Genomic DNA, 21,124 nt, shown 5'->3' on the forward strand with positions numbered 1-21,124 from the left:
GATGATATTTAAATTTGATTAGCAATAAATCAAGCGATATTTAATTTCACGTAATATGTTTGTGGTGATCAAACCTCACCTTTAAAGTTTATAAAAAAGTAAGTGTTATCATTCTTTCGAACAAGTAACGGAGTAAAAACATCTCAAATCAGTTTACCGAATTATACACAATTGACCAAAGACATTTTTTAGATATTCTGTCTGAACCAGTGTAAAGAGTAAGGAGAAATGTTGGGGGCGCTGCTCTGTTAGTAAAACTCCAGTGACTGAACGGCTCCGGGGTGACTGCTGTTCTCGTTGTAGAACGACCAGAACAGCTCCGTGGTGCTGAAACATTCGACGGCCAAGTCATATCTCTTTTACTGCTGAAACACCCACTTGACATCCTGCGGTCGGAATATGTTTGAGATAAGGAAATCTGGAGCAAAAGTTATTGTTAAGTGAGAGATTTATGGTACGAATTATTTGCTGTAGCCCACGCTAACGCATGTGGGTTCAACTACAACAATGCAGTCATGGAAAAGGTACGTCTTGCTTGCTCTCTTCATACAATTTTATTTTATAAACAAGACGGCGACCTCGGTGACTCATTATTCTATACCCGAAGAAATGAAAGAAGGATCAGTTGTAGCAAATCTTGCAAACGATCTCGGCCTCGATGTTAACACCCTCATTGAAAGGAAGATGCGGCTCGACATCATTGCTAACAAGAGATATCTGGATGTGAACAAAGAGACTGGCGAACTGTATGTTATGGAGAAAATAGACAGAGAATATATTTGCCCTACAAAGTCGTCTGCCTCTTGTTATCTAAGGCTTGAGGTTATACTCGAAAATCCCTTACGAATTTTTAACATGGAGGTGGAAATTTTGGACGTGAACGACAACGCCCCACAATTTCGTAGAGACGCCATACATTTGGATATATCAGAAGCGACGCCAAACGGGGAGAGATTTTCTCTCAGTAATGCAGCTGATCCTGATGTTGGCTCTAACTCTGTGAAGACGTATCACCTAAGTGAAAGTGAATATTTTAATATTGAAGTTCAGACTGGAAGAGAGGGGTCCAAATTCGCAGATTTGATCTTAAAAAAGACATTAGATCGAGAAAAGAAGGCGGTTCATAATTTAATACTCACAGCCGTAGATGGAGGAACACCTGCTAGATCTGGCACAGCCAGCATTATTGTTCACGTTTTGGATACAAATGATAATGCTCCTGTTTTTAAAAATGCAAACCTCAGCGTAAAGTTAATGGAAAATTCTCCGATTGGAAGTCTTATAATTCATCTCAATGCAACAGATTTAGATGAAGGATCAAATTCTGATTTAACATACTCATATAGTTTATATACTTCTGAAAAAACCCAAGAAACATTTAATCTTAATCCATCTACAGGTGAAATTACAGTTAAGGGGATGTTGAATTATGAGGATTTCAGGATTTATGATATGGAAGTTATAGCAACAGATAAAGGAGCCAACAGTTTATCAGGACAATGTACCATAAAGATTGTAGTTGAAGACATGAATGACAACCACCCAGAATTATCTATCAAATCATTTCAAAGTCCAGTCAGTGAAAACATTGAGTTAGACACGGTGATAGCTGTAGTTAGTATCAGTGATAAAGACTCAGGTGATAATGGAAAGGTTGATCTGCATATTCCAGGTAACATGCCTTTCAAACTGAGGGAGTCCTCTGATAACTATTATGAGTTAGTGGTGTCAGAGCCATTAGACCGTGAGAAGGTCCCAGAGTATGACATCACGTTCACAGTCACAGACAGAGGTTCTCCTCGTTTATCTGACAATGAGACTATGACTTTAGAGCTGCTGGATGTTAATGACAATGTTCCACAGTTCCCCCAGTCGTTTTATACTATACGTGTAATGGAGAATAACGCACCTGGAGCCCTGCTCAGTTCACTCACTGCATTTGACCCTGATCTCCATGAAAACCAGTATCTAGTTTACTTCATCATAGAGAGGGAGATTGTCAACACTTCCATGTCCATGCTGTTCTCCATCAATCCAGAGAACGGTAACCTTTACGCTCTGAAAACGTTTGACTATGAGATTGAGAATGAGTTTCTTTTCCACATCGAGGCCAGAGACTCTGGTTCTCCTCCACTCAGCAGTAACGTGACCGTCCACATCATTATTGTGGATCAGAACGACAATGCTCCAGTCATTGTCTCTCCATGGCGTGCACACGGCTCAGTGGTGGAGGAAAAGATCCCCAGATCCACTGATAAAGGTTCCCTGGTCTCTAAGGTGATAGCCTTAGATACAGACTCGGTGCACAACTCTCGGATTACCTACCAGTTTCTCCAGGTGACTGATGCCAGTTTGTTCAGTCTGGACCAATACAACGGAGAGATCCGGACTATGAGGATGTTCAGTTACAAAGATCCACGTCACCTCAGACTGGTTGTTGTTGCCAAGGACAACGGACAGCCCGCTCTCTCAGCTACAGTCACCATCAAGCTGATCACAGTGGAGACTGCTATTAAGACCTACTCTGACATGACTGAGATGCCTCTGGAATACGACATCTTTTCAGACCTGAACCTGTATTTGCTCATCGGCCTGGGCTCAGTGTCATTTCTGCTGCTGATCACCATCCTTGTCACCATCGTGCTCAAGTGTCAGAGTCCCAAAGGCAGTAAACCGGCTCCTCCCAGCAGGAACAGTGTGATCAGTGAGAGGAACTCCACCATTGCAGACTCCACTCTGGTCTCCAACGATGCCTACTGGTACAGTCTGTTTCTAGCTGAGACCAGGAAAGGAAAGATGGTGGTTAGACAGCCTCTGCCGAAGGGCTCCCGGTACATCGTGTCCAGTTTACCAAGAGGAACAGGACTGACCGACACTAGTGACTCAGCTGCTTCAACCCTGCAGGTATGATTATAGTGTGTATTTGTCTTAATCACCTAAGTAACATGTAATTTGGCTGTGTTTTATTAATCGATAATGATTTAACATTTAGGCTTATAATTAACCTGATTAAATGTTGAAACAGAAAACTAATAAGGCAACATTTTGTTTTATTTGGATAACATAATTATACATATTTCATTAGGAAAATATATACATGAAAACACACAATATGAAATACATGAATTATAGTTATAAAAGTTATTTACAACACCATGTACCACAATACACGTATCTAAACTGTATTTAAAACACCTTTGACAGCAACAGCTATATGCTAATTAAAACAAAAATCAAGACATTATAATCACCCCTCTACATCAGTTATTTTGATTTCGTCTTCATCAGCCAGTCTTCAGTTCCTTGTATGTGTGCTATATAGTGGAGTTCACGGCCACTGATTTCCACCTACCTTTCTTTCTTTAAATCTTCACAATAACCATGTATTTTTCGATGTACTTTGTTTTCTAAAACATTTTCAAGTTAGCTGAATACTTTGCATTAGAGAACTCGATTTTGAGATAAACTTGAACTTACATTTGAATCTTTAAAGAAATCTACTAATTTAATTAATAGTATTCGAAAATGTCCACATGCCGAGAAAATAAAAAAGACAAAAAAACTAAAATGAGCAATTAGATTCTCTCTCTTTGACATGAAAACATACCTCTTATCATATTAATCTGGTTTTTCGTTTGCTCAATATCACATTTAATTTCATTCTTTGTATTGCGCACAAGTTTATAACGGGTCAGAAAACCTTTAAAATTTCACCCACACAAAAAAATGTGTGTAATTAACCTCAGAATGAATTCCTGCATATGTATTAGGATATTTAAGATGTGATGCAGCGACTTTGTACTAAAACCTTGCACGTAAACTTAAACTGTTCACTCTGTAACAAGAACACGTCACATTTTGAAGAGCAACAAAATATACACTCACTACGAAGTGAAAATTAACCGTGATTGTAGCATTCTGAATTGAACTGTACCAGGATAACTATGAAGCTTAGACACTCTGATAGCAATGAAATTATATGACAAGAATCCTGTTCAGAAAAGTAAAAAGAGTCTTTAAAAGCGTTAAGGGTGGCGCTATTTTGTTCCTAAAACACTAGCCCTTGAAAGCCGAGCCTGTGAATCGGCGCCGCCAGAACCCTTTGAGAAAAAGGACAGGACAGTTCCATGGTGCTGAAACCTACGGAAAGGTAGCGAAACATTTTTACTGAGAAGGGGTGTGCATAACGTTCATCTGTCTGAACATGTTTTGGAATAACGTTCTTTCTGGAAAAATATACAATTCCAACTGATGTGTTGTGTCTTGCACACAAGGGTGGGTTCCGCTGTAACAATGGAGTCTCTGAAAAGGTGCGTGCTGCTAAACATTTTTATTATATTCTTACTCGTTCAAAGCATGTCGACATCAAAGATTCATTATTCTATACCCGAGGAAATGAAAGAAGGCTCCGTTGTCGCCAACCTCGCTACCGATCTCAGTCTGGATGTTAAAACCCTAAATGAGAGGAAGATGCGTCTTGACATCATTGCTAACAAGAGATATCTGGATGTGAACAAAGAGACGGGGGAACTGTATATTGTGGAGAAGATAGATAGAGAATACATTTGCAACACCAATTTGGCCTCATGTTATCTCAAACTAGAGGTAATTTTAGAGAATCCAGTACGAATATCTAATATCGAGGTGGAGATCATGGACATGAACGACAACGCCCCACAATTTCGCAGAGACACTATATATCTGGATATATCTGAAGCGACTCCAAAAGGAGAGACATTTTCTCTCAGCAATGCAATCGATCCTGATGTTGGATCTAACTCAGTAAAATCGTATTATCTGAGTGAGAGTGAATATTTTAATATTAAGATTCAGACCGGAAGAGACGGATCCAAATTCGCCGAGTTAATCTTAACAAAAAACTTGGATCGGGAGCAAAAAGCGGTTCATAATTTAATACTGACGGCCGTAGATGGAGGAAAACCTGCTCGATCTGGTACAGCTAGCGTTATTGTTCGCGTTTTGGATACAAATGATAATGCTCCTACATTTGACGAATCAGTGTACAACATAAAAATAATGGAAAATTCTCCGATTGGAAGTCTCGTTATTCATCTCAACGCAACGGATTTGGATGAAGGATCAAACTCGGATATAACGTACTTATATAGTTTATATACGTCTGAAAAAACACAAGAAACGTTTCATCTCAATCCATCTACTGGTGAAATTACAGTTAAAGGAATGTTGAATTATGAGGATTTCAGGATTTATGATATGGAGGTTATAGCAACAGATAAAGGAGCCAACAGTTTATCAGGACAATGTACTATAAAGATTGTAGTTGAAGACATGAATGACAACCACCCAGAATTATCTATCAAATCATTTCAAAGTCCAGTCAGTGAAAACATTGAGTTAGACACGGTGATAGCTGTAGTTAGTATCAGTGATAAAGACTCAGGTGATAATGGAAAGGTTGATCTGCATATTCCAGGTAACATGCCTTTCAAACTGAGGGAGTCCTCTGATAACTATTATGAGTTAGTGGTGTCAGAGCCATTAGACCGTGAGAAGGTCCCAGAATATGACATCACGTTCACAGTCACAGACAGAGGTTCTCCTCCTTTATCTGACAATGAGACTATGACTTTAGAGCTGCTGGATGTTAATGACAATGTTCCACAGTTCCCCCAGTCGTTTTATACTATACGTGTAATGGAGAATAACGCACCTGGAGGCCTGCTCAGTTCACTCACTGCATTTGACCCTGATCTCCATGAAAACCAGTATCTAGTTTACTTCATCATAGAGAGGGAGATTGTCAACACTTCCATGTCCATGCTGTTCTCCATCAATCCAGAGAACGGTAACCTTTACGCACTGAAAACGTTTGACTATGAGATTGAGAATGAGTTTCTTTTCCACATCGAGGCCAGAGACTCTGGTTCTCCTCCACTCAGCAGTAACGTGACCGTCCACATCATTATTGTGGATCAGAACGACAATGCTCCAGTCATTGTCTCTCCATGGCGTGCACACGGCTCGGTGGTGGAGGAAAAGATCCCCAGATCCACTGATAAAGGTTCCCTGGTCTCTAAGGTGATAGCCTTAGATACAGACTCGGTGCACAACTCTCGGATTACCTACCAGTTTCTCCAGGTGACTGATGCCAGTTTGTTCAGTCTGGACCAATACAACGGAGAGATCCGGACTATGAGGATGTTCAGTTACAAAGATCCACGTCACCTCAGACTGGTTGTTGTTGCCAAGGACAACGGACAGCCCGCTCTCTCAGCTACAGTCACCATCAAGCTGATCACAGTGGAGACTGCTGTTAAGACCTACTCTGACATGACTGAGATGCCTCTGGAATACGACATCTTTTCAGACCTGAACCTGTATTTGCTCATCGGCCTGGGCTCAGTGTCATTTCTGCTGCTGATCACCATCCTTGTCACCATCGTGCTCAAGTGTCAGAGTCCCAAAGGCAGTAAACCGGCTCCTCCCAGCAGGAACAGTGTGATCAGTGAGAGGAACTCCACCATTGCAGACTCCACTCTGGTCTCCAACGATGCCTACTGGTACAGTCTGTTTCTAGCTGAGACCAGGAAAGGAAAGATGGTGGTTAGACAGCCTCTGCCGAAGGGCTCCCGGTACATCGTGTCCAGTTTACCAAGAGGAACAGGACTGACCGATACTAGTGACTCAGCTGCTTCAACCCTGCAGGTATGATTACAGTGTGTATTTGTCTTAATCACCTAAGTAACATGTAATTTGGCTGTATTTTATTAATTGATCATGATTTATCATTTAGGCTTATAATTAACCTCATTAAATGTTGAAACAGAAAAACTAATAAGGCAACATTTTGTTTCATTTGGATAACATAATGATACATTTGATTTGAAAATATATTACTACATGAAAACACACAATATGAAATACATGAATTATAGTTATAAAAGTTATTTACAACACCATGTACCACAATACACGTATGTAAACTCTATTTAAGTCACCTTTTGACAGCATCAGCTATATGCAAATTAACACATCAATCAAGTTATTATAATCACCACTCTACATGAGTTATATTTATATCGTCTTCATCAGCCAGTCTTCAGTTCCTTGTATGTGTACTATATAGTGGAGTGCACGGCCACTGATTTCCACCTACCGTTCTTTCTTTAAATCTTCACAATAACCATTTATTTTTCGATGTACTTTGTTTTCTAAGACATTTTAAAGTTAGCTGAATTCTGTGCATTAGAGAAGTCGATTTTGAGATAAACTTGAACTTACATTTTAATCTTTAAAGAAATCTACTTATTTAATTAATATTATTCGAAAATGTCCACATGCCGAGAAAATAAAAAAAGACTAAAAAACTAAAAGGAGCAATTCAATTCTCTCACTTTGACATGAAAACATACCTCTTATTATATTGATCTGGTTTTTCGTTTGCTCAAAATCAAATTTAATTTCGTTCTATGTATTGCGCATAAGTTTAAAACGGGTCAGAAAATCTTTAAAATGTCCCACCCACACAAAAATTGTATATCCATGTAATTAACCTCAGAATGAATTCCTGCATATGTATTAGGATATTTAAGATGTAACCCAGCGACTTTGTACTGGAACCTTGCACCTAAACTTAAACTGTTGACTCTGTAACAAGAACACGTCCCATTTTGAAGCGCAACAAATATACACTCATTAAGACGTGAAAATTAAGCGTGATTGTAGCATTCTGAATTGAACAGTGTCCAAGACAACTATAAAGCTCATTTAAACTCTGATAGCAATGAAATTATATGACAAGAATCCTGTTCAGAAAAGTAAAAAGAGTCTTAAGCGTTAAGGGTGGCGCTATTTTGTTCCTAAAACACTAGCCCTTGAAAGCCGAGGCTGTGAATCGGCGCCGCCAGAAGCCTTTGAGAAAAAGGACAGGACAGTTCCATGGTGCTGAAACCTACGGAAAGGTAGCGAAACATTCTTACTGAGAAGGGGTGTGCATAACGTACATCTGTCTGAACATGTTTTGGAATAACGTTCTCTCTGGAAAAATATACAATTCCAACTGATGTGTTGCGTGTTGCACACAACGGTGGGTTCCGCTGTAACAATGGAGTCTCTGAAAAGGTGCGTGCTGCTAAACATTTTTATTATATTCTTACTCGTTCAAAACATGTCGACATCAGAGATTCATTATTCTATACCCGAGGAAATGAAAGAAGGCTCCGTTGTCGCCAACCTCGCTACCGATCTCAGTCTGGATGTTAAAACACTGAATGACAGGAAGATGCGTCTTGACATCATTGCTAACAAGAGATATCTGGACGTGAACAAAGAGACGGGGGAACTGTATATTGTGGAGAAGATAGATAGAGAATACATTTGCAACACCAAGTCTTCGGCGTCTTGTTATCTCAGACTAGAGGTAATTTTAGAGAATCCAGAACGAATATCTAATATCGAGGTGGAGATCATGGACATAAATGACAACGCCCCACAATTTCGAAGAGGCACCGTATATTTAGATATATCAGAAGCGACACCAAAAGGAGAGAAATTTTCTCTCAGCAATGCAGTTGATAACGACGTTGGAACTAATTCTGTTAAAACGTATTATCTTACTGAAAGTGAACATTTTAATATTAAGATTCAGACCGGTAGAGACGGATCTAAATTCGCCGAGTTAATCTTAACAAAAACCTTGGATCGGGAGCAAATAGCGGTTCATAATTTAATACTGACGGCTGTAGATGGAGGAAAACCTGCTCGATCTGGTACAGCTAGCGTTATTGTCCGCGTTTTGGATACAAATGATAATGCTCCTACATTTGACGAATCAGTGTACAACATAAAAATAATGGAAAATTCTCCGATTGGAACTCTTGTTATTCATCTCAACGCAACGGATTTGGATGAAGGATCAAACTCGGATATAACATACACATATAGTTTATATACGTCTGAAAAAACACAAGAAACATTTCATCTGAATCCTTCTACTGGTGAAATTACTGTTAAAGGAATGTTGAATTATGAGGATTTCAGGATTTATGATATGGAAGTTATAGCAACAGATAAAGGAGCCAACAGTTTATCAGGACAATGTACCATAAAGATTGTAGTTGAAGACATGAATGACAACCACCCAGAATTATCTATCAAATCATTTCAAAGTCCAGTCAGTGAAAAAATTGAGTTAAACACGGTGATAGCTGTAGTTAGTATCAGTGATAAAGACTCAGGTGATAATGGAAAGGTTGATCTGCATATTCCAGGTAACATGCCTTTCAAACTGAGGGAGTCCTCTGATAACTATTATGAGTTAGTGGTGTCAGAGCCATTAGACCGTGAGAAAGTCCCAGAATATGACATCACGTTCACAGTCACAGACAGAGGTTCTCCTCCTTTATCTGACAATGAGACTATGACTTTAGAGCTGCTGGATGTTAATGACAATGTTCCACAGTTCCCCCAGTCGTTTTATACTATACGTGTAATGGAGAATAACGCACCTGGAGCCCTGCTCAGCTCACTCACTGCATTTGACCCTGATCTCCATGAAAACCAGTATCTAGTTTACTTCATCATAGAGAGGGAGATTGTCAACACTTCCATGTCCATGCTGTTCTCCATCAATCCAGAGAACGGTAACCTTTACGCACTGAAAACGTTTGACTATGAGATTGAGAATGAGTTTCTTTTCCACATCGAGGCCAGAGACTCTGGTTCTCCTCCACTCAGCAGTAACGTGACCGTCCACATCATTATTGTGGATCAGAACGACAATGCTCCAGTCATTGTCTCTCCATGGCGTGCACACGGCTCGGTGGTGGAGGAAAAGATCCCCAGATCCACTGATAAAGGCTCCCTGGTTGCTAAGGTGATAGCCTTAGATACAGACTCGGTGCACAACTCTCGGATTACCTACCAGTTTCTACAAGTGACTGATGCCAGTTTGTTCAGTCTGGACCAATACAATGGAGAGATCCGGACTATGAGGATGTTCAGTTACAAAGATCCACGTCACCTCAGACTGGTTGTTGTTGCCAAGGACAACGGACAGCCCGCTCTCTCAGCTACAGTCACCATCAAGCTGATCACAGTGGAGACTGCTGTTAAGACCTACTCTGACATGACTGAGATGCCTCTGGAATACGACATCTTTTCAGACCTGAACCTGTATTTGCTCATCGGTCTGGGCTCAGTGTCATTTCTGCTGCTGATCACCATCCTTGTCACCATCGTGCTCAAGTGTCAGAGTCCCAAAGGCAGTAAAGCGGCTCCTCCCAGCAGGAACAGTGTGATCAGTGAGAGGAACTCCACCATTGCAGACTCCACTCTGGTCTCCAACGATGCCTACTGGTACAGTCTGTTTCTAGCTGAGACCAGGAAAGGAAAGATGGTGGTTAGACAGCCTCTGCCGAAGGGCTCCCGGTACATCGTGTCCAGTTTACCAAGAGGAACAGGACTGACCGATACTAGTGACTCAGCTGCTTCCACCCTGCAGGTATGATTATAGTGTGTATTTGTCTTAATCACCTAAGTAACATGTAATTTGGCTGTATTTTATTAATTGATCATGATTTATCATTTAGGCTTATAATTAACCTCATTAAATGTTGAAACAGAAAACTAATAAGGCAACATTTTGTTTCATTTGGATAACATAATGATACATTTGATTATGAAAATATATTACTACATGAAAACACACAATATGAAATATATGAATTATAGTTATAAAAGTTATTTACAACACCATGTACCACAATACACGTATCTAAACTGTATTTAAGTCACCTTTTGACAGCAACAGCTATATGCTAATTAAAACAAAAATCAAGATATTATAATCACCACTCTACATCAGTTATTTTTATATTGTCTTCATCAGCCAGTCTTCAGTTCCTTGTATGTGTGCTATACAGCTGAGTGATTTCCACCTACCGTTCTTTCCTTGAATCTTCACAATAACCATTTATTTTTCGATGTAGGCCTACTTTGTTTTCTAAAACATTTTAAAGTTAGCTGAATTCTGTGCATTAGAGAAATCGATTTTGAGATAAACTTGAACTTTAATTTTAATCTTTAAAGAAATCTACTTCTTTAATTAATAGTATTCGAAAATGTCCATATGCGAGCAAATAAAAATTACTAAAAAACTAAAATGAGGAATTAAATTTGCTCTTTTTGCCATGAAAACATACCTCTATCATCTTGATCTGGTTTTTCTTTTGCTCAAAATCACATTTAATTTTGTTCTTTGTATTGCGCATAAGTTTAAAACGGGTCAGAAAACCTTTAAAATGTCCCCCAAACAAAAAAATGTATAGCCATGTAATTAAATTCAAAAATAATTCCTGCATATGTATTAGGATATTTAAGATGTAACCCAGCGACTTTGTACTGGAACCTTGCACCTTAACTTAAACTGTTCGCTCTGTAACAAGAACACGTCGAATCTTGAAGCGCAACAAATATACATTCCCTAAGAAGTGAAAATTAAGCGTGATTGTAGCATTCTGAATTGAACTGTACCAGAATAACTATGAAGTTTATATAAACTCTGATAGCAATGAAATTATATGACAAGAATCCTGTTCAGAAAAGTAAAAAGAGTTTTTAAAAGCGTTAAGGGTGGCGCTATTTTGTTCCTAAAACACTAGCCCTTGAAAGCCGAGGCTGTGAATCGGCGCCGCCAGAAGCCTTTGAGAAAAAGGACAGGACAGTTCCATGGTGCTGAAACCTACGGAAAGGTAGCGAAACATTTTTACTGAGAAGGGGTGTGCATAACGTACATCTGTCTGAACATGTTTTGGAATAACGTTCTCTCTGGAAAAATATGCAATTCCAACTGATGTGTTGCGTGTTGCACACAACGGTGGGTTCCGCTGTAACAATGGAGTCTCTGAAAAGGTGCGTGCTGCTAAATATTTGTATTATATTCTTACTCGTTCAAAGCATGTCGACATCAGAGATTCATTATTCTATACCCGAGGAAATGAAAGAAGGCTCTGTTGTCGCCAACCTCGCTACCGATCTCAGTCTGGATGTTAAGACACTAAATCAGAGGAAGATGCGACTCGACATCATTGCTAACAAGAGATATCTGGATGTGAACAAAGAGACGGGGGAACTGTATATTGTGGAGAAGATAGATAGAGAATACATTTGCAACAGCAAGTCTTCGGCGTCTTGTTATCTCAGACTAGAGGTAATTTTAGAGAATCCAGTACGAATATCTAATATCGAGGTGGAGATCATGGACATGAACGACAACGCCCCACAATTTCGAAGAGACACCATATATTTAGATATATCAGAAGCGACACCAAAAGGAGAGACATTTTCTCTCAGCAATGCAGTTGATCCCGACGTTGGAACTAATTCACTTAAAACGTATTATCTTACTGAAAGTGAAGATTTTAATATTAAGATTCAGACCGGGAGAGACGGATCTAAATTCGCCGAGTTAATCTTAACAAAAACACTGGATCGGGAGCAAAAAGCGGTTCATAATTTAATACTGACGGCTGTAGATGGAGGAAAACCTGCTCGATCTGGTACAGCTAGCGTTATTGTCCGCGTATTGGATACAAATGATAATGCTCCTACATTTGACGAATCAGTGTACAACATAAAAATAATGGAAAATTCTCCGATTGGAAGTCTCGTTATTCATCTCAACGCAACGGATTTGGATGAAGGATCGAACTCGGATATAACGTACTCATATAGTTTATATACGTCTGAAAAAACACAAGAAACGTTTAATCTCAATCCTTCTACAGGTGAAATTACAGTTAAGGGGATGTTGAATTATGAGGATTTCAGGATTTATGATATGGAAGTTATAGCAACAGATAAAGGAGCCAACAGTTTATCAGGACAATGTACCATAAAGATTGTAGTTGAAGACATGAATGACAACCACCCAGAATTATCTATCAAATCATTTCAAAGTCCAGTCAGTGAAAACATTGAGTTAGACACAGTGATAGCTGTAGTTAGTATCAGTGATAAAGACTCAGGTGATAATGGAAAGGTTGATCTGCATATTCCAGGTAACATGCCTTTCAAACTGAGGGAGTCCTCTGATAACTATTATGAGTTAGTGGTGTCAGAGCAATTAGACCGTGAGAAGGTCCCAGAATATGACATCACGTTCACAGTCACAGACAGAGGTTCTCCTCCTTTATCTGACAATGAGACTATGACTTTAGAGCTGCTGGATGTTAATGACAATGTTCCACAGTTCCCCCAGTCGTTTTATACTATACGTGTAATGGAGAATAACGCACCTGGAGCCCTGCTTAGCTCACTCACTGCGTTTGACCCTGATCTCCATGAAAACCAGTATCTAGTTTACTTCATCATAGAGAGGGAGATTGTCAACACTTCCATGTCCATGCTGTTCTCCATTAATCCAGAGAATGGTAATCTTTACGCTCTGAAAACGTTTGACTATGAGATTGAGAATGAGTTTCTTTTCCACATCGAGGCCAGAGACTCTGGTTCTCCTCCACTCAGCAGTAACGTGACCGTCCACATCATTATTGTGGATCAGAACGACAATGCTCCAGTCATTGTCTCTCCATGGCGTGCACACGGCTCGGTGGTGGAGGAAAAGATCCCCAGATCCACTGATAAAGGCTCCCTGGTTGCTAAGGTGATAGCCTTAGATACAGACTCGGTGCACAACTCTCGGATTACCTACCAGTTTCTACAAGTGACTGATGCCAGTTTGTTCAGTCTGGACCAATACAACGGAGAGATCCGGACTATGAGGATGTTCAGTTACAAAGATCCACGTCACCTCAGACTGGTTGTTGTTGCCAAGGACAACGGACAGCCCGCTCTCTCAGCTACAGTCACCATCAAGCTGATCACAGTGGAGACTGCTGTTAAGACCTACTCTGACATGACTGAGATGCCTCTGGAATACGACATCTTTTCAGACCTGAACCTGTATTTGCTCATCGGTCTGGGCTCAGTGTCATTTCTGCTGCTGATCACCATCCTTGTCACCATCGTGCTCAAGTGTCAGAGTCCCAAAGGCAGTAAACCGGCTCCTCCCAGCAGGAACAGTGTGATCAGTGAGAGGAACTCCACCATTGCAGACTCCACTCTGGTCTCCAACGATGCCTACTGGTACAGTCTGTTTCTAGCTGAGACCAGGAAGGGAAAGATGGTGGTTAGACAGCCTCTGCCGAAGGGCTCCCGGTACATCGTGTCCAGTTTACCAAGAGGAACTGGACTGACCGATACTAGTGACTCAGCTGCTTCCACCCTGCAGGTACGAATTGATAATCCTTTTGTTTATTTATTATTCATGAGCAATTTATTGAGTTATTTCTAATTTCACATGCAGATTTCCTTCTTGCGACTGAACGTAATCACCAATGTTGATAAAAGGCCATCAAAGTATAATAATAATTGTTCAATTCATGCAACAAACACTCATTAGGAATTGAATTATGTTGAATTTGGAATAACACATCTAAAATCATTTAAATCCAGCCAAAAGTGTATGGGTGGCGCTGTTATGCACAGGCTCAAAACGGCAGAGGAGTGTCTCGCTTTTCTCGGGATGACGTGAGAAAGCGGTGGACAGCTCAGAGCTGCTGAAAAAACCCGAAAGGGAAAACCTACTAGCTCCTTTTCCTCCGGACAAATCTACAGATCATTATTTGGTCGGAAAAAGATTGGTATGAAGACCACTGCTGCAAAACTAAATTATTCGGGAAACCTTAAATATAACGACTGATTTTTTTGTATGCAAGGCACTGATCTGCGGATTCTATCATAACAATGGATTCATGGAAATGGTATGTTCTGTTCATTGTGGTCGTTATCTATTCATTTGTTGGCAATATATTGACTTCATTTACACATTATTCTATACCCGAGGAAATGAAAGAAGGCTCCGTTGTCGCCAACCTCGCTACCGATCTCAGTCTGGATGTTAAGACACTGAATGACAGGAAGATGCGTCTTGACATCATTGCTAACAAGAGATATCTGGACGTGAACAAAGAGACGGGGGAACTGTATATTGTGGAGAAGATAGATAGAGAATACATTTGCGCGACCAATTTGGCGTCATGTTATCTCAGACTAGAGCTAATTTTAGAGAATCCAGTACGAATATCTAATATCGAGGTGGAGATCATGGACATGAACGACAACGCCCCACAATTTCGCAGAGACACTATATATCTGGATATATCTGAAGCCACTCCAAAAGGAGAGAGATTTTCTCTCAGTAATGCAGTGGATCCTGATGTTGGCTCTAACTCCGTAAAAACGTATCAATTGAGTGAAAGTGAATATTTTAATATTGAAGTTCAAACCGGAAGAGAAGGGACACAATTTGCCGATTTGATCTTGAAAAAAACATTAGATCGGGAGCAGAAGGCTGTTCATAATTTAATACTCACAGCCGTAGATGGGGGAAACCCCGCTCGTTCTGGTACAGCTAACGTGATAGTTCGTATTTTGGATACAAATGATAATGCTCCTGTTTTTAAAAATACAAACCTGAGCGTAAAAATAATGGAAAATTCTCCGATTGGAAGTCTTATAATTCATCTCAACGCAACAGATTTAGATGAAGGATCAAATTCTGATATAACATATTCATATAGTTTATATACATCAGAAAAAACACAGGAAACATTTAATCTGAATCCATCTACTGGTGAAATTACTGTTAAAGGAATGTTGAATTATGAGGATTTCAGGATTTATGATATGGAAGTTATAGCAACAGATAAAGGAGCCAACAGTTTATCAGGACAATGTACAATAAAGATTGTAGTTGAAGACATGAATGACAACCACCCAGAATTATCTATCAAATCATTTCAGAGTCCAGTCAGTGAAAACATTGAGTTAGACACGGTGATAGCTGTAGTTAGTATCAGTGATAAAGACTCAGGTGATAATGGAAAGGTTGATCTGCATATTCCAGGTAACATGCCTTTCAAACTGAGGGAGTCCTCTGATAACTATTATGAGTTAGTGGTGTCAGAGCCATTAGACCGTGAGAAGGTCCCAGAATATGACATCACGTTCACAGTCACAGACAGAGGTTCTCCTCCTTTATCTGACAATGAGACTATGACTTTAGAGCTGCTGGATGTTAATGACAATGTTCCACAGTTCCCCCAGTCGTTTTATACTATACGTGTAATGGAGAATAACGCACCTGGAGCCCTGCTCAGTTCACTCACTGCGTTTGACCCTGATCTCCATGAAAACCAGTATCTAGTTTACTTCATCATAGAGAGGGAGATTGTCAACACTTCCATGTCCATGCTGTTCTCCATCAATCCAGAGAACGGTAATCTTTACGCTCTGAAAACGTTTGACTATGAGATTGAGAATGAGTTTCTTTTCCACATCGAGGCCAGAGACTCTGGTTCTCCTCCACTCAGCAGTAACGTGACCGTCCACATCATTATTGTGGATCAGAACGACAATGCTCCAGTCATTGTCTCTCCATGGCGTGCACACGGCTCGGTGGTGGAGGAAAAGATCCCCAGATCCACTGATAAAGGCTCCCTGGTTGCTAAGGTGATAGCCTTAGATACAGACTCGGTGCACAACTCTCGGATTACCTACCAGTTTCTACAAGTGACTGATGCCAGTTTGTTCAGTCTGGACCAATACAACGGAGAGATCCGGACTATGAGGATGTTCAGTTACAAAGATCCACGTCACCTCAGACTGGTTGTTGTTGCCAAGGACAACGGACAGCCCGCTCTCTCAGCTACAGTCACCATCAAGCTGATCACAGTGGAGACTGCTGTTAAGACCTACTCTGACATGACTGAGATGCCTCTGGAATACGACATCTTTTCAGACCTGAACCTGTATTTGCTCATCGGTCTGGGCTCAGTGTCATTTCTGCTGCTGATCACCATCCTTGTCACCATCGTGCTCAAGTGTCAGAGTCCCAAAGGCAGTAAACCGGCTCCTCCCAGCAGGAACAGTGTGATCAGTGAGAGGAACTCCACCATTGCAGACTCCACTCTGGTCTCCAACGATGCCTACTGGTACAGTCTGTTTCTAGCTGAGACCAGGAAAGGAAAGATGGTGGTTAGACAGCCTCTGCCGAAGGGCTCCCGGTACATCGTGTCCAGTTTACCAAGAGGAACTGGATTGACCGATACTAGTGACTCAGCTGCTTCCACCCTGCAGGTACGAAGCATCTTTACATTATTTTTTTAGTATGCGATTCATTAAATATTCTTTACAATTTCATACTAGTTTTTACTGTTTAATAACAGGCCTAATCTTTACATCTTATTGAGTGCAGCAACATGTGCAATTCTCCAAAATGTTTGCACTGGTTACTTAACTTTAGTTAAGTTTGTATGAAAGACACTTAAATCCATAGCAACATTTTTTTTTGCCATTGCTCTACTTTTTCTACAATTTAAAAAAAAAATAGGAGCTTCCTACAATAAGAAAAAAATAAAACAAAGCAAAACAAAAACATACAACGCAAAATATGATGTTTCTTTAGTTTGACTTAAAGGGTTCAGTTCCCATCTATTTCGACATTATGCAGTAAAGAAAGCTCAATTTTCATATTTTGAGATAACATTTCACAAAATCCTTTTCTAGTAATTATCACGCAAAAAACAAAGAAAAGTACATTACAAATGTAGCAATAACAATTTTTTACTTTAAAATGTATTCTTCCAAGTGAAATGTATTGAATTTAAACATTTTGGTTTTTAAGGACGTTACTCTCAAAGTGCGTTTATTTCTCCCAGGCATATTGTGATCAGGCATTATATATTGAAGTAAATATTAAATATAGGCAACATTTTTTTCTATCGACATTTTAAAGGTGTGTATTCCGGAGATTCTTCCTATAATTTACATTTATATCAAAGAAACCTCCACAAAATTTTTTTATATATATATTTTTAACGATTTAAACCCAACTCCACTATATTTCAATGTAAAGGTTATAATTGTGATACAATTAAACAAACTATAGGTGTTTAATCCTGCAATGTTGCTCAGATTTGGTTTAAATCAAATCTATTATTACATTTTTTTTTTTTAAAACCGTAATATTAACCAATCATAGTTTGAATAACGTGAATGGTGGCGCTGTTTTGTTGACAGAAGTCTTTGCTCTGAACGCCACGACAGGGCGTTTTTGTCTTTACGTTGTATCGAGCAAAGACAGGACAGCTCTGTGGTGCTGAAACATTTATCCGAACTTGAGGATATTTGCTGTGGTATATTTTCGGATGATTTAAATTGTTTATTTGGAATTAATTTTTGTGCGGAATAAGTCTTTATTGGACGCCTATATAAAACCCTTTGCTGATATTCAACTGGACAATGGGCCCTGTCGGAACAAATACGTCTTGGGAAAGGCCAGTGATTCTCATTATCCTTCTCATCTTTATTCGCCATATATCGACTTCAGTGACACATTACTCTATAGAAGAAGAAATGAAAGAAGGCTCGGTTGTCGCAAACCTCGCCACGGATCTCAGTCTGGATGTTAAGACACTGAATGAGAGGAAGATGCGGCTCGACATCATTGCGAACAAGAAATATCTCGATGTGAACAAAGAGACTGGTGAGCTGTATATTGTTGAGAAGATTGACAGAGAACACATTTGCAATACCAAAGGATTGTCATCCTGCTATCTTAAACTTGAAGTAACTCTAGAAAATCCATTGCGGATGTTTAACATAGAATTAGAAGTACTAGACATGAACGACAATGCGCCGCGATTTCTAAGAGACACCATACATTTAGATATATCTGAAGCCACGACAAAAGGAGATAGATTTTCTCTAAGTAATGCTGTGGATCCTGATGTCGGATCAAATTCAGTAAAAACGTATGATCTAAGTGAGAGTGAATATTTTAACATTGAAATTCAGACCGGTAGAGACGGATCTAAATTTGCTGATTTAATTTTGAAAAAAACATTAGATCGGGAGCATCAGCCTGTTCATAATTTAATACTCACGGCTGTAGATGGAGGAAAACCTGTTCGATCAGGTACTGTCAGAATTATTGTTCACGTTCTGGATACAAATGATAATGTTCCTACATTTGACAGATCAGTCTACAATATAAAAATAATGGAAAATTCTCCGATTGGAAGTCTTGTTATAAATCTCAATGCAATAGATTTAGATGAAGGATCAAATTCTGATATAACATATTCATATAGTTTATATACATCAGAAAAAACACAGGAAGCATTTAATCTTAATCCATCTACTGGTGAAATTACTGTTAAGGGAATGTTGAATTATGAGGATTTCAGGATTTATGATATGGAAGTTATAGCAACAGATAAAGGAGCCAACAGTTTATCAGGACAATGTACCATAAAGATTGTAGTTGAAGACATGAATGACAACCACCCAGAATTATCTATCAAATCATTTCAAAGTCCAGTCAGTGAAAACATTGAGTTAGACACGGTGATAGCTGTAGTTAGTATCAGTGATAAAGACTCAGGTGATAATGGAAAGGTTGATCTGCATATTCCAGGTAACATGCCTTTCAAACTGAGGGAGTCCTCTGATAACTATTATGAGTTAGTGGTGTCAGAGCCATTAGACCGTGAGAAGGTCCCAGAATATGACATCACGTTCACAGTCACAGACAGAGGTTCTCCTCCTTTATCTGACAATGAGACTATGACTTTAGAGCTGCTGGATGTTAATGACAATGTTCCACAGTTCCCCCAGTCGTTTTATACTATACGTGTAATGGAGAATAACGCACCTGGAGCCCTGCTCAGCTCACTCACTGCATTTGACCCTGATCTCCATGAAAACCAGTATCTAGTTTATTTCATCATAGAGAGGGAGATTGTCAACACTTCCATGTCAATGCTGTTCTCCATCAATCCAGAGAACGGTAACCTTTACGCTCTGAAAACGTTTGACTATGAGATTGAGAATGAGTTTCTTTTCCACATCGAGGCCAGAGACTCTGGTTCTCCTCCACTCAGCAGTAACGTGACCGTCCACATCATTATTGTGGATCAGAACGACAATGCTCCAGTCATTGTCTCTCCATGGCGTGCACACGGCTCGGTGGTGGAGGAAAAGATCCCCAGATCCACTGATAAAGGCTCCCTGGTTGCTAAGGTGATAGCCTTAGATACAGACTCGGTGCACAACTCTCGGATTACCTACCAGTTTCTACAAGTGACTGATGCCAGTTTGTTCAGTCTGGACCAATACAACGGAGAGATCCGGACTATGAGGATGTTCAGTTACAAAGATCCACGTCACCTCAGACTGGTTGTTGTTGCCAAGGACAACGGACAGCCCGCTCTCTCAGCTACAGTCACCATCAAGCTGATCACAGTGGAGACTGCTGTTAAGACCTACTCTGACATGACTGAGATGCCTCTGGAATACGACATCTTTTCAGACCTGAACCTGTATTTGCTCATCGGTCTGGGCTCAGTGTCATTTCTGCTGCTGATCACCATCCTTGTCACCATCGTGCTCAAGTGTCAGAGTCCCAAAGGCAGTAAACCGGCTCCTCCCAGCAGGAACAGTGTGATCAGTGAGAGGAACTCCACCATTGCAGACTCCACTCTGGTCTCCAACGATGCCTACTGGTACAGTCTGTTTCTAGCTGAGACCAGGAAAGGAAAGATGGTGGTTAGACAGCCTCTGCCGAAGGGCTCCCGGTACATCGTGTCCAGTTTACCAAGAGGAACTGGACTGACCGACACTAGTGACTCAGCTGCTTCCACCCTGCAGGTACGAATCTAGCATCTTTACATTATTTTTTTAGTATGCGATTCATTAAATATTCTTTACAATTTCATACTAGTTTTTACTGTTTAATAACAGGCCTAATATTTACATCTTATATAGTGCAGCAACATGTGCAATTCTCCAAAATGTTTGCACTGGTTACTTAACTTTAGTTAAGTTTGTATGAAAGACACTCAAATGCATAGCAACATTTTTTTTTGCGCATTGCTCTACTTTTTTACAATTTAAAAAAAAAAAATGAGCTTCCTAAAATAAGAAAAAAATAAAACAAAGCAAAACAAAAACATACAACGCAAAATATGATGTTTCTTTAGTTTGACTTAAAGGGTTCAGTTCCCATTTATTTGGACAT

The 21,124-nt window shown here is 39.8% G+C and overlaps 5 protein-coding genes across 7 annotated transcripts in view; all 5 read left to right on the forward strand.

The window, feature by feature from the left end:
* LOC133446984 (protocadherin alpha-C2-like) overlaps window positions 1-21,124 on the forward strand; it is a 48,391-nt gene that overhangs the window by 2,597 nt on the left and 24,670 nt on the right. Inside the window, exon 1 of one of the 3 annotated variants that reach the window (XM_061725253.1) lies at window positions 11,474-14,272. The exons of 1 other annotated variant lie outside the window; for it this stretch is intronic. In XM_061725253.1, the coding sequence (XP_061581237.1) occupies window positions 11,819-14,272 (2,454 nt within the window). In that variant the 5' untranslated portion in view covers window positions 11,474-11,818. Of the gene's footprint in view, window positions 1-11,473; window positions 14,273-14,556; window positions 17,182-21,124 lie in introns of those variants that run through there. One more of the 3 variants, XM_061725256.1, reaches the window with a different exon arrangement.
* Window positions 312-2,910, forward strand: LOC133446990 (protocadherin alpha-C2-like). The gene has a single exon (XM_061725262.1). The coding sequence runs from the start codon at window positions 508-510 to the stop codon at window positions 2,908-2,910; it is 2,403 nt and encodes an 800-aa protein (XP_061581246.1). The 5' UTR covers window positions 312-507.
* On the forward strand, window positions 4,112-6,693 carry LOC133446986 (protocadherin alpha-C2-like). The gene has a single exon (XM_061725259.1). The coding sequence runs from the start codon at window positions 4,252-4,254 to the stop codon at window positions 6,691-6,693; it is 2,442 nt and encodes an 813-aa protein (XP_061581243.1). The 5' UTR covers window positions 4,112-4,251.
* LOC133446985 (protocadherin alpha-C2-like) lies at window positions 7,857-10,489 on the forward strand. Its single transcript, XM_061725258.1, has one exon. The coding sequence runs from the start codon at window positions 8,045-8,047 to the stop codon at window positions 10,487-10,489; it is 2,445 nt and encodes an 814-aa protein (XP_061581242.1). The 5' UTR covers window positions 7,857-8,044.
* LOC133447572 (protocadherin alpha-C2-like) lies at window positions 18,210-20,766 on the forward strand. The gene has a single exon (XM_061726283.1). The coding sequence runs from the start codon at window positions 18,346-18,348 to the stop codon at window positions 20,764-20,766; it is 2,421 nt and encodes an 806-aa protein (XP_061582267.1). The 5' UTR covers window positions 18,210-18,345.

The sequence above is a fragment of the Cololabis saira genome, chromosome 7, assembly GCF_033807715.1.
Source record: "Cololabis saira isolate AMF1-May2022 chromosome 7, fColSai1.1, whole genome shotgun sequence".
Lineage (NCBI taxonomy): Eukaryota > Metazoa > Chordata > Actinopteri > Beloniformes > Belonidae > Cololabis > Cololabis saira.

What these genes read in the sequence shown, in the direction of transcription:
- LOC133446990 (XM_061725262.1), top strand. Translation starts at nt 508, where the DNA reads ATGCAGTCATGGAAAAGGTACGTCTTGCTTGCTCTCTTCATACAATTT.
- LOC133447572 (XM_061726283.1), top strand. Translation starts at nt 18,346, where the DNA reads ATGGGCCCTGTCGGAACAAATACGTCTTGGGAAAGGCCAGTGATTCTC.
- LOC133446986 (XM_061725259.1), top strand. Translation starts at nt 4,252, where the DNA reads ATGTGTTGTGTCTTGCACACAAGGGTGGGTTCCGCTGTAACAATGGAG.
- LOC133446985 (XM_061725258.1), top strand. Translation starts at nt 8,045, where the DNA reads ATGTGTTGCGTGTTGCACACAACGGTGGGTTCCGCTGTAACAATGGAG.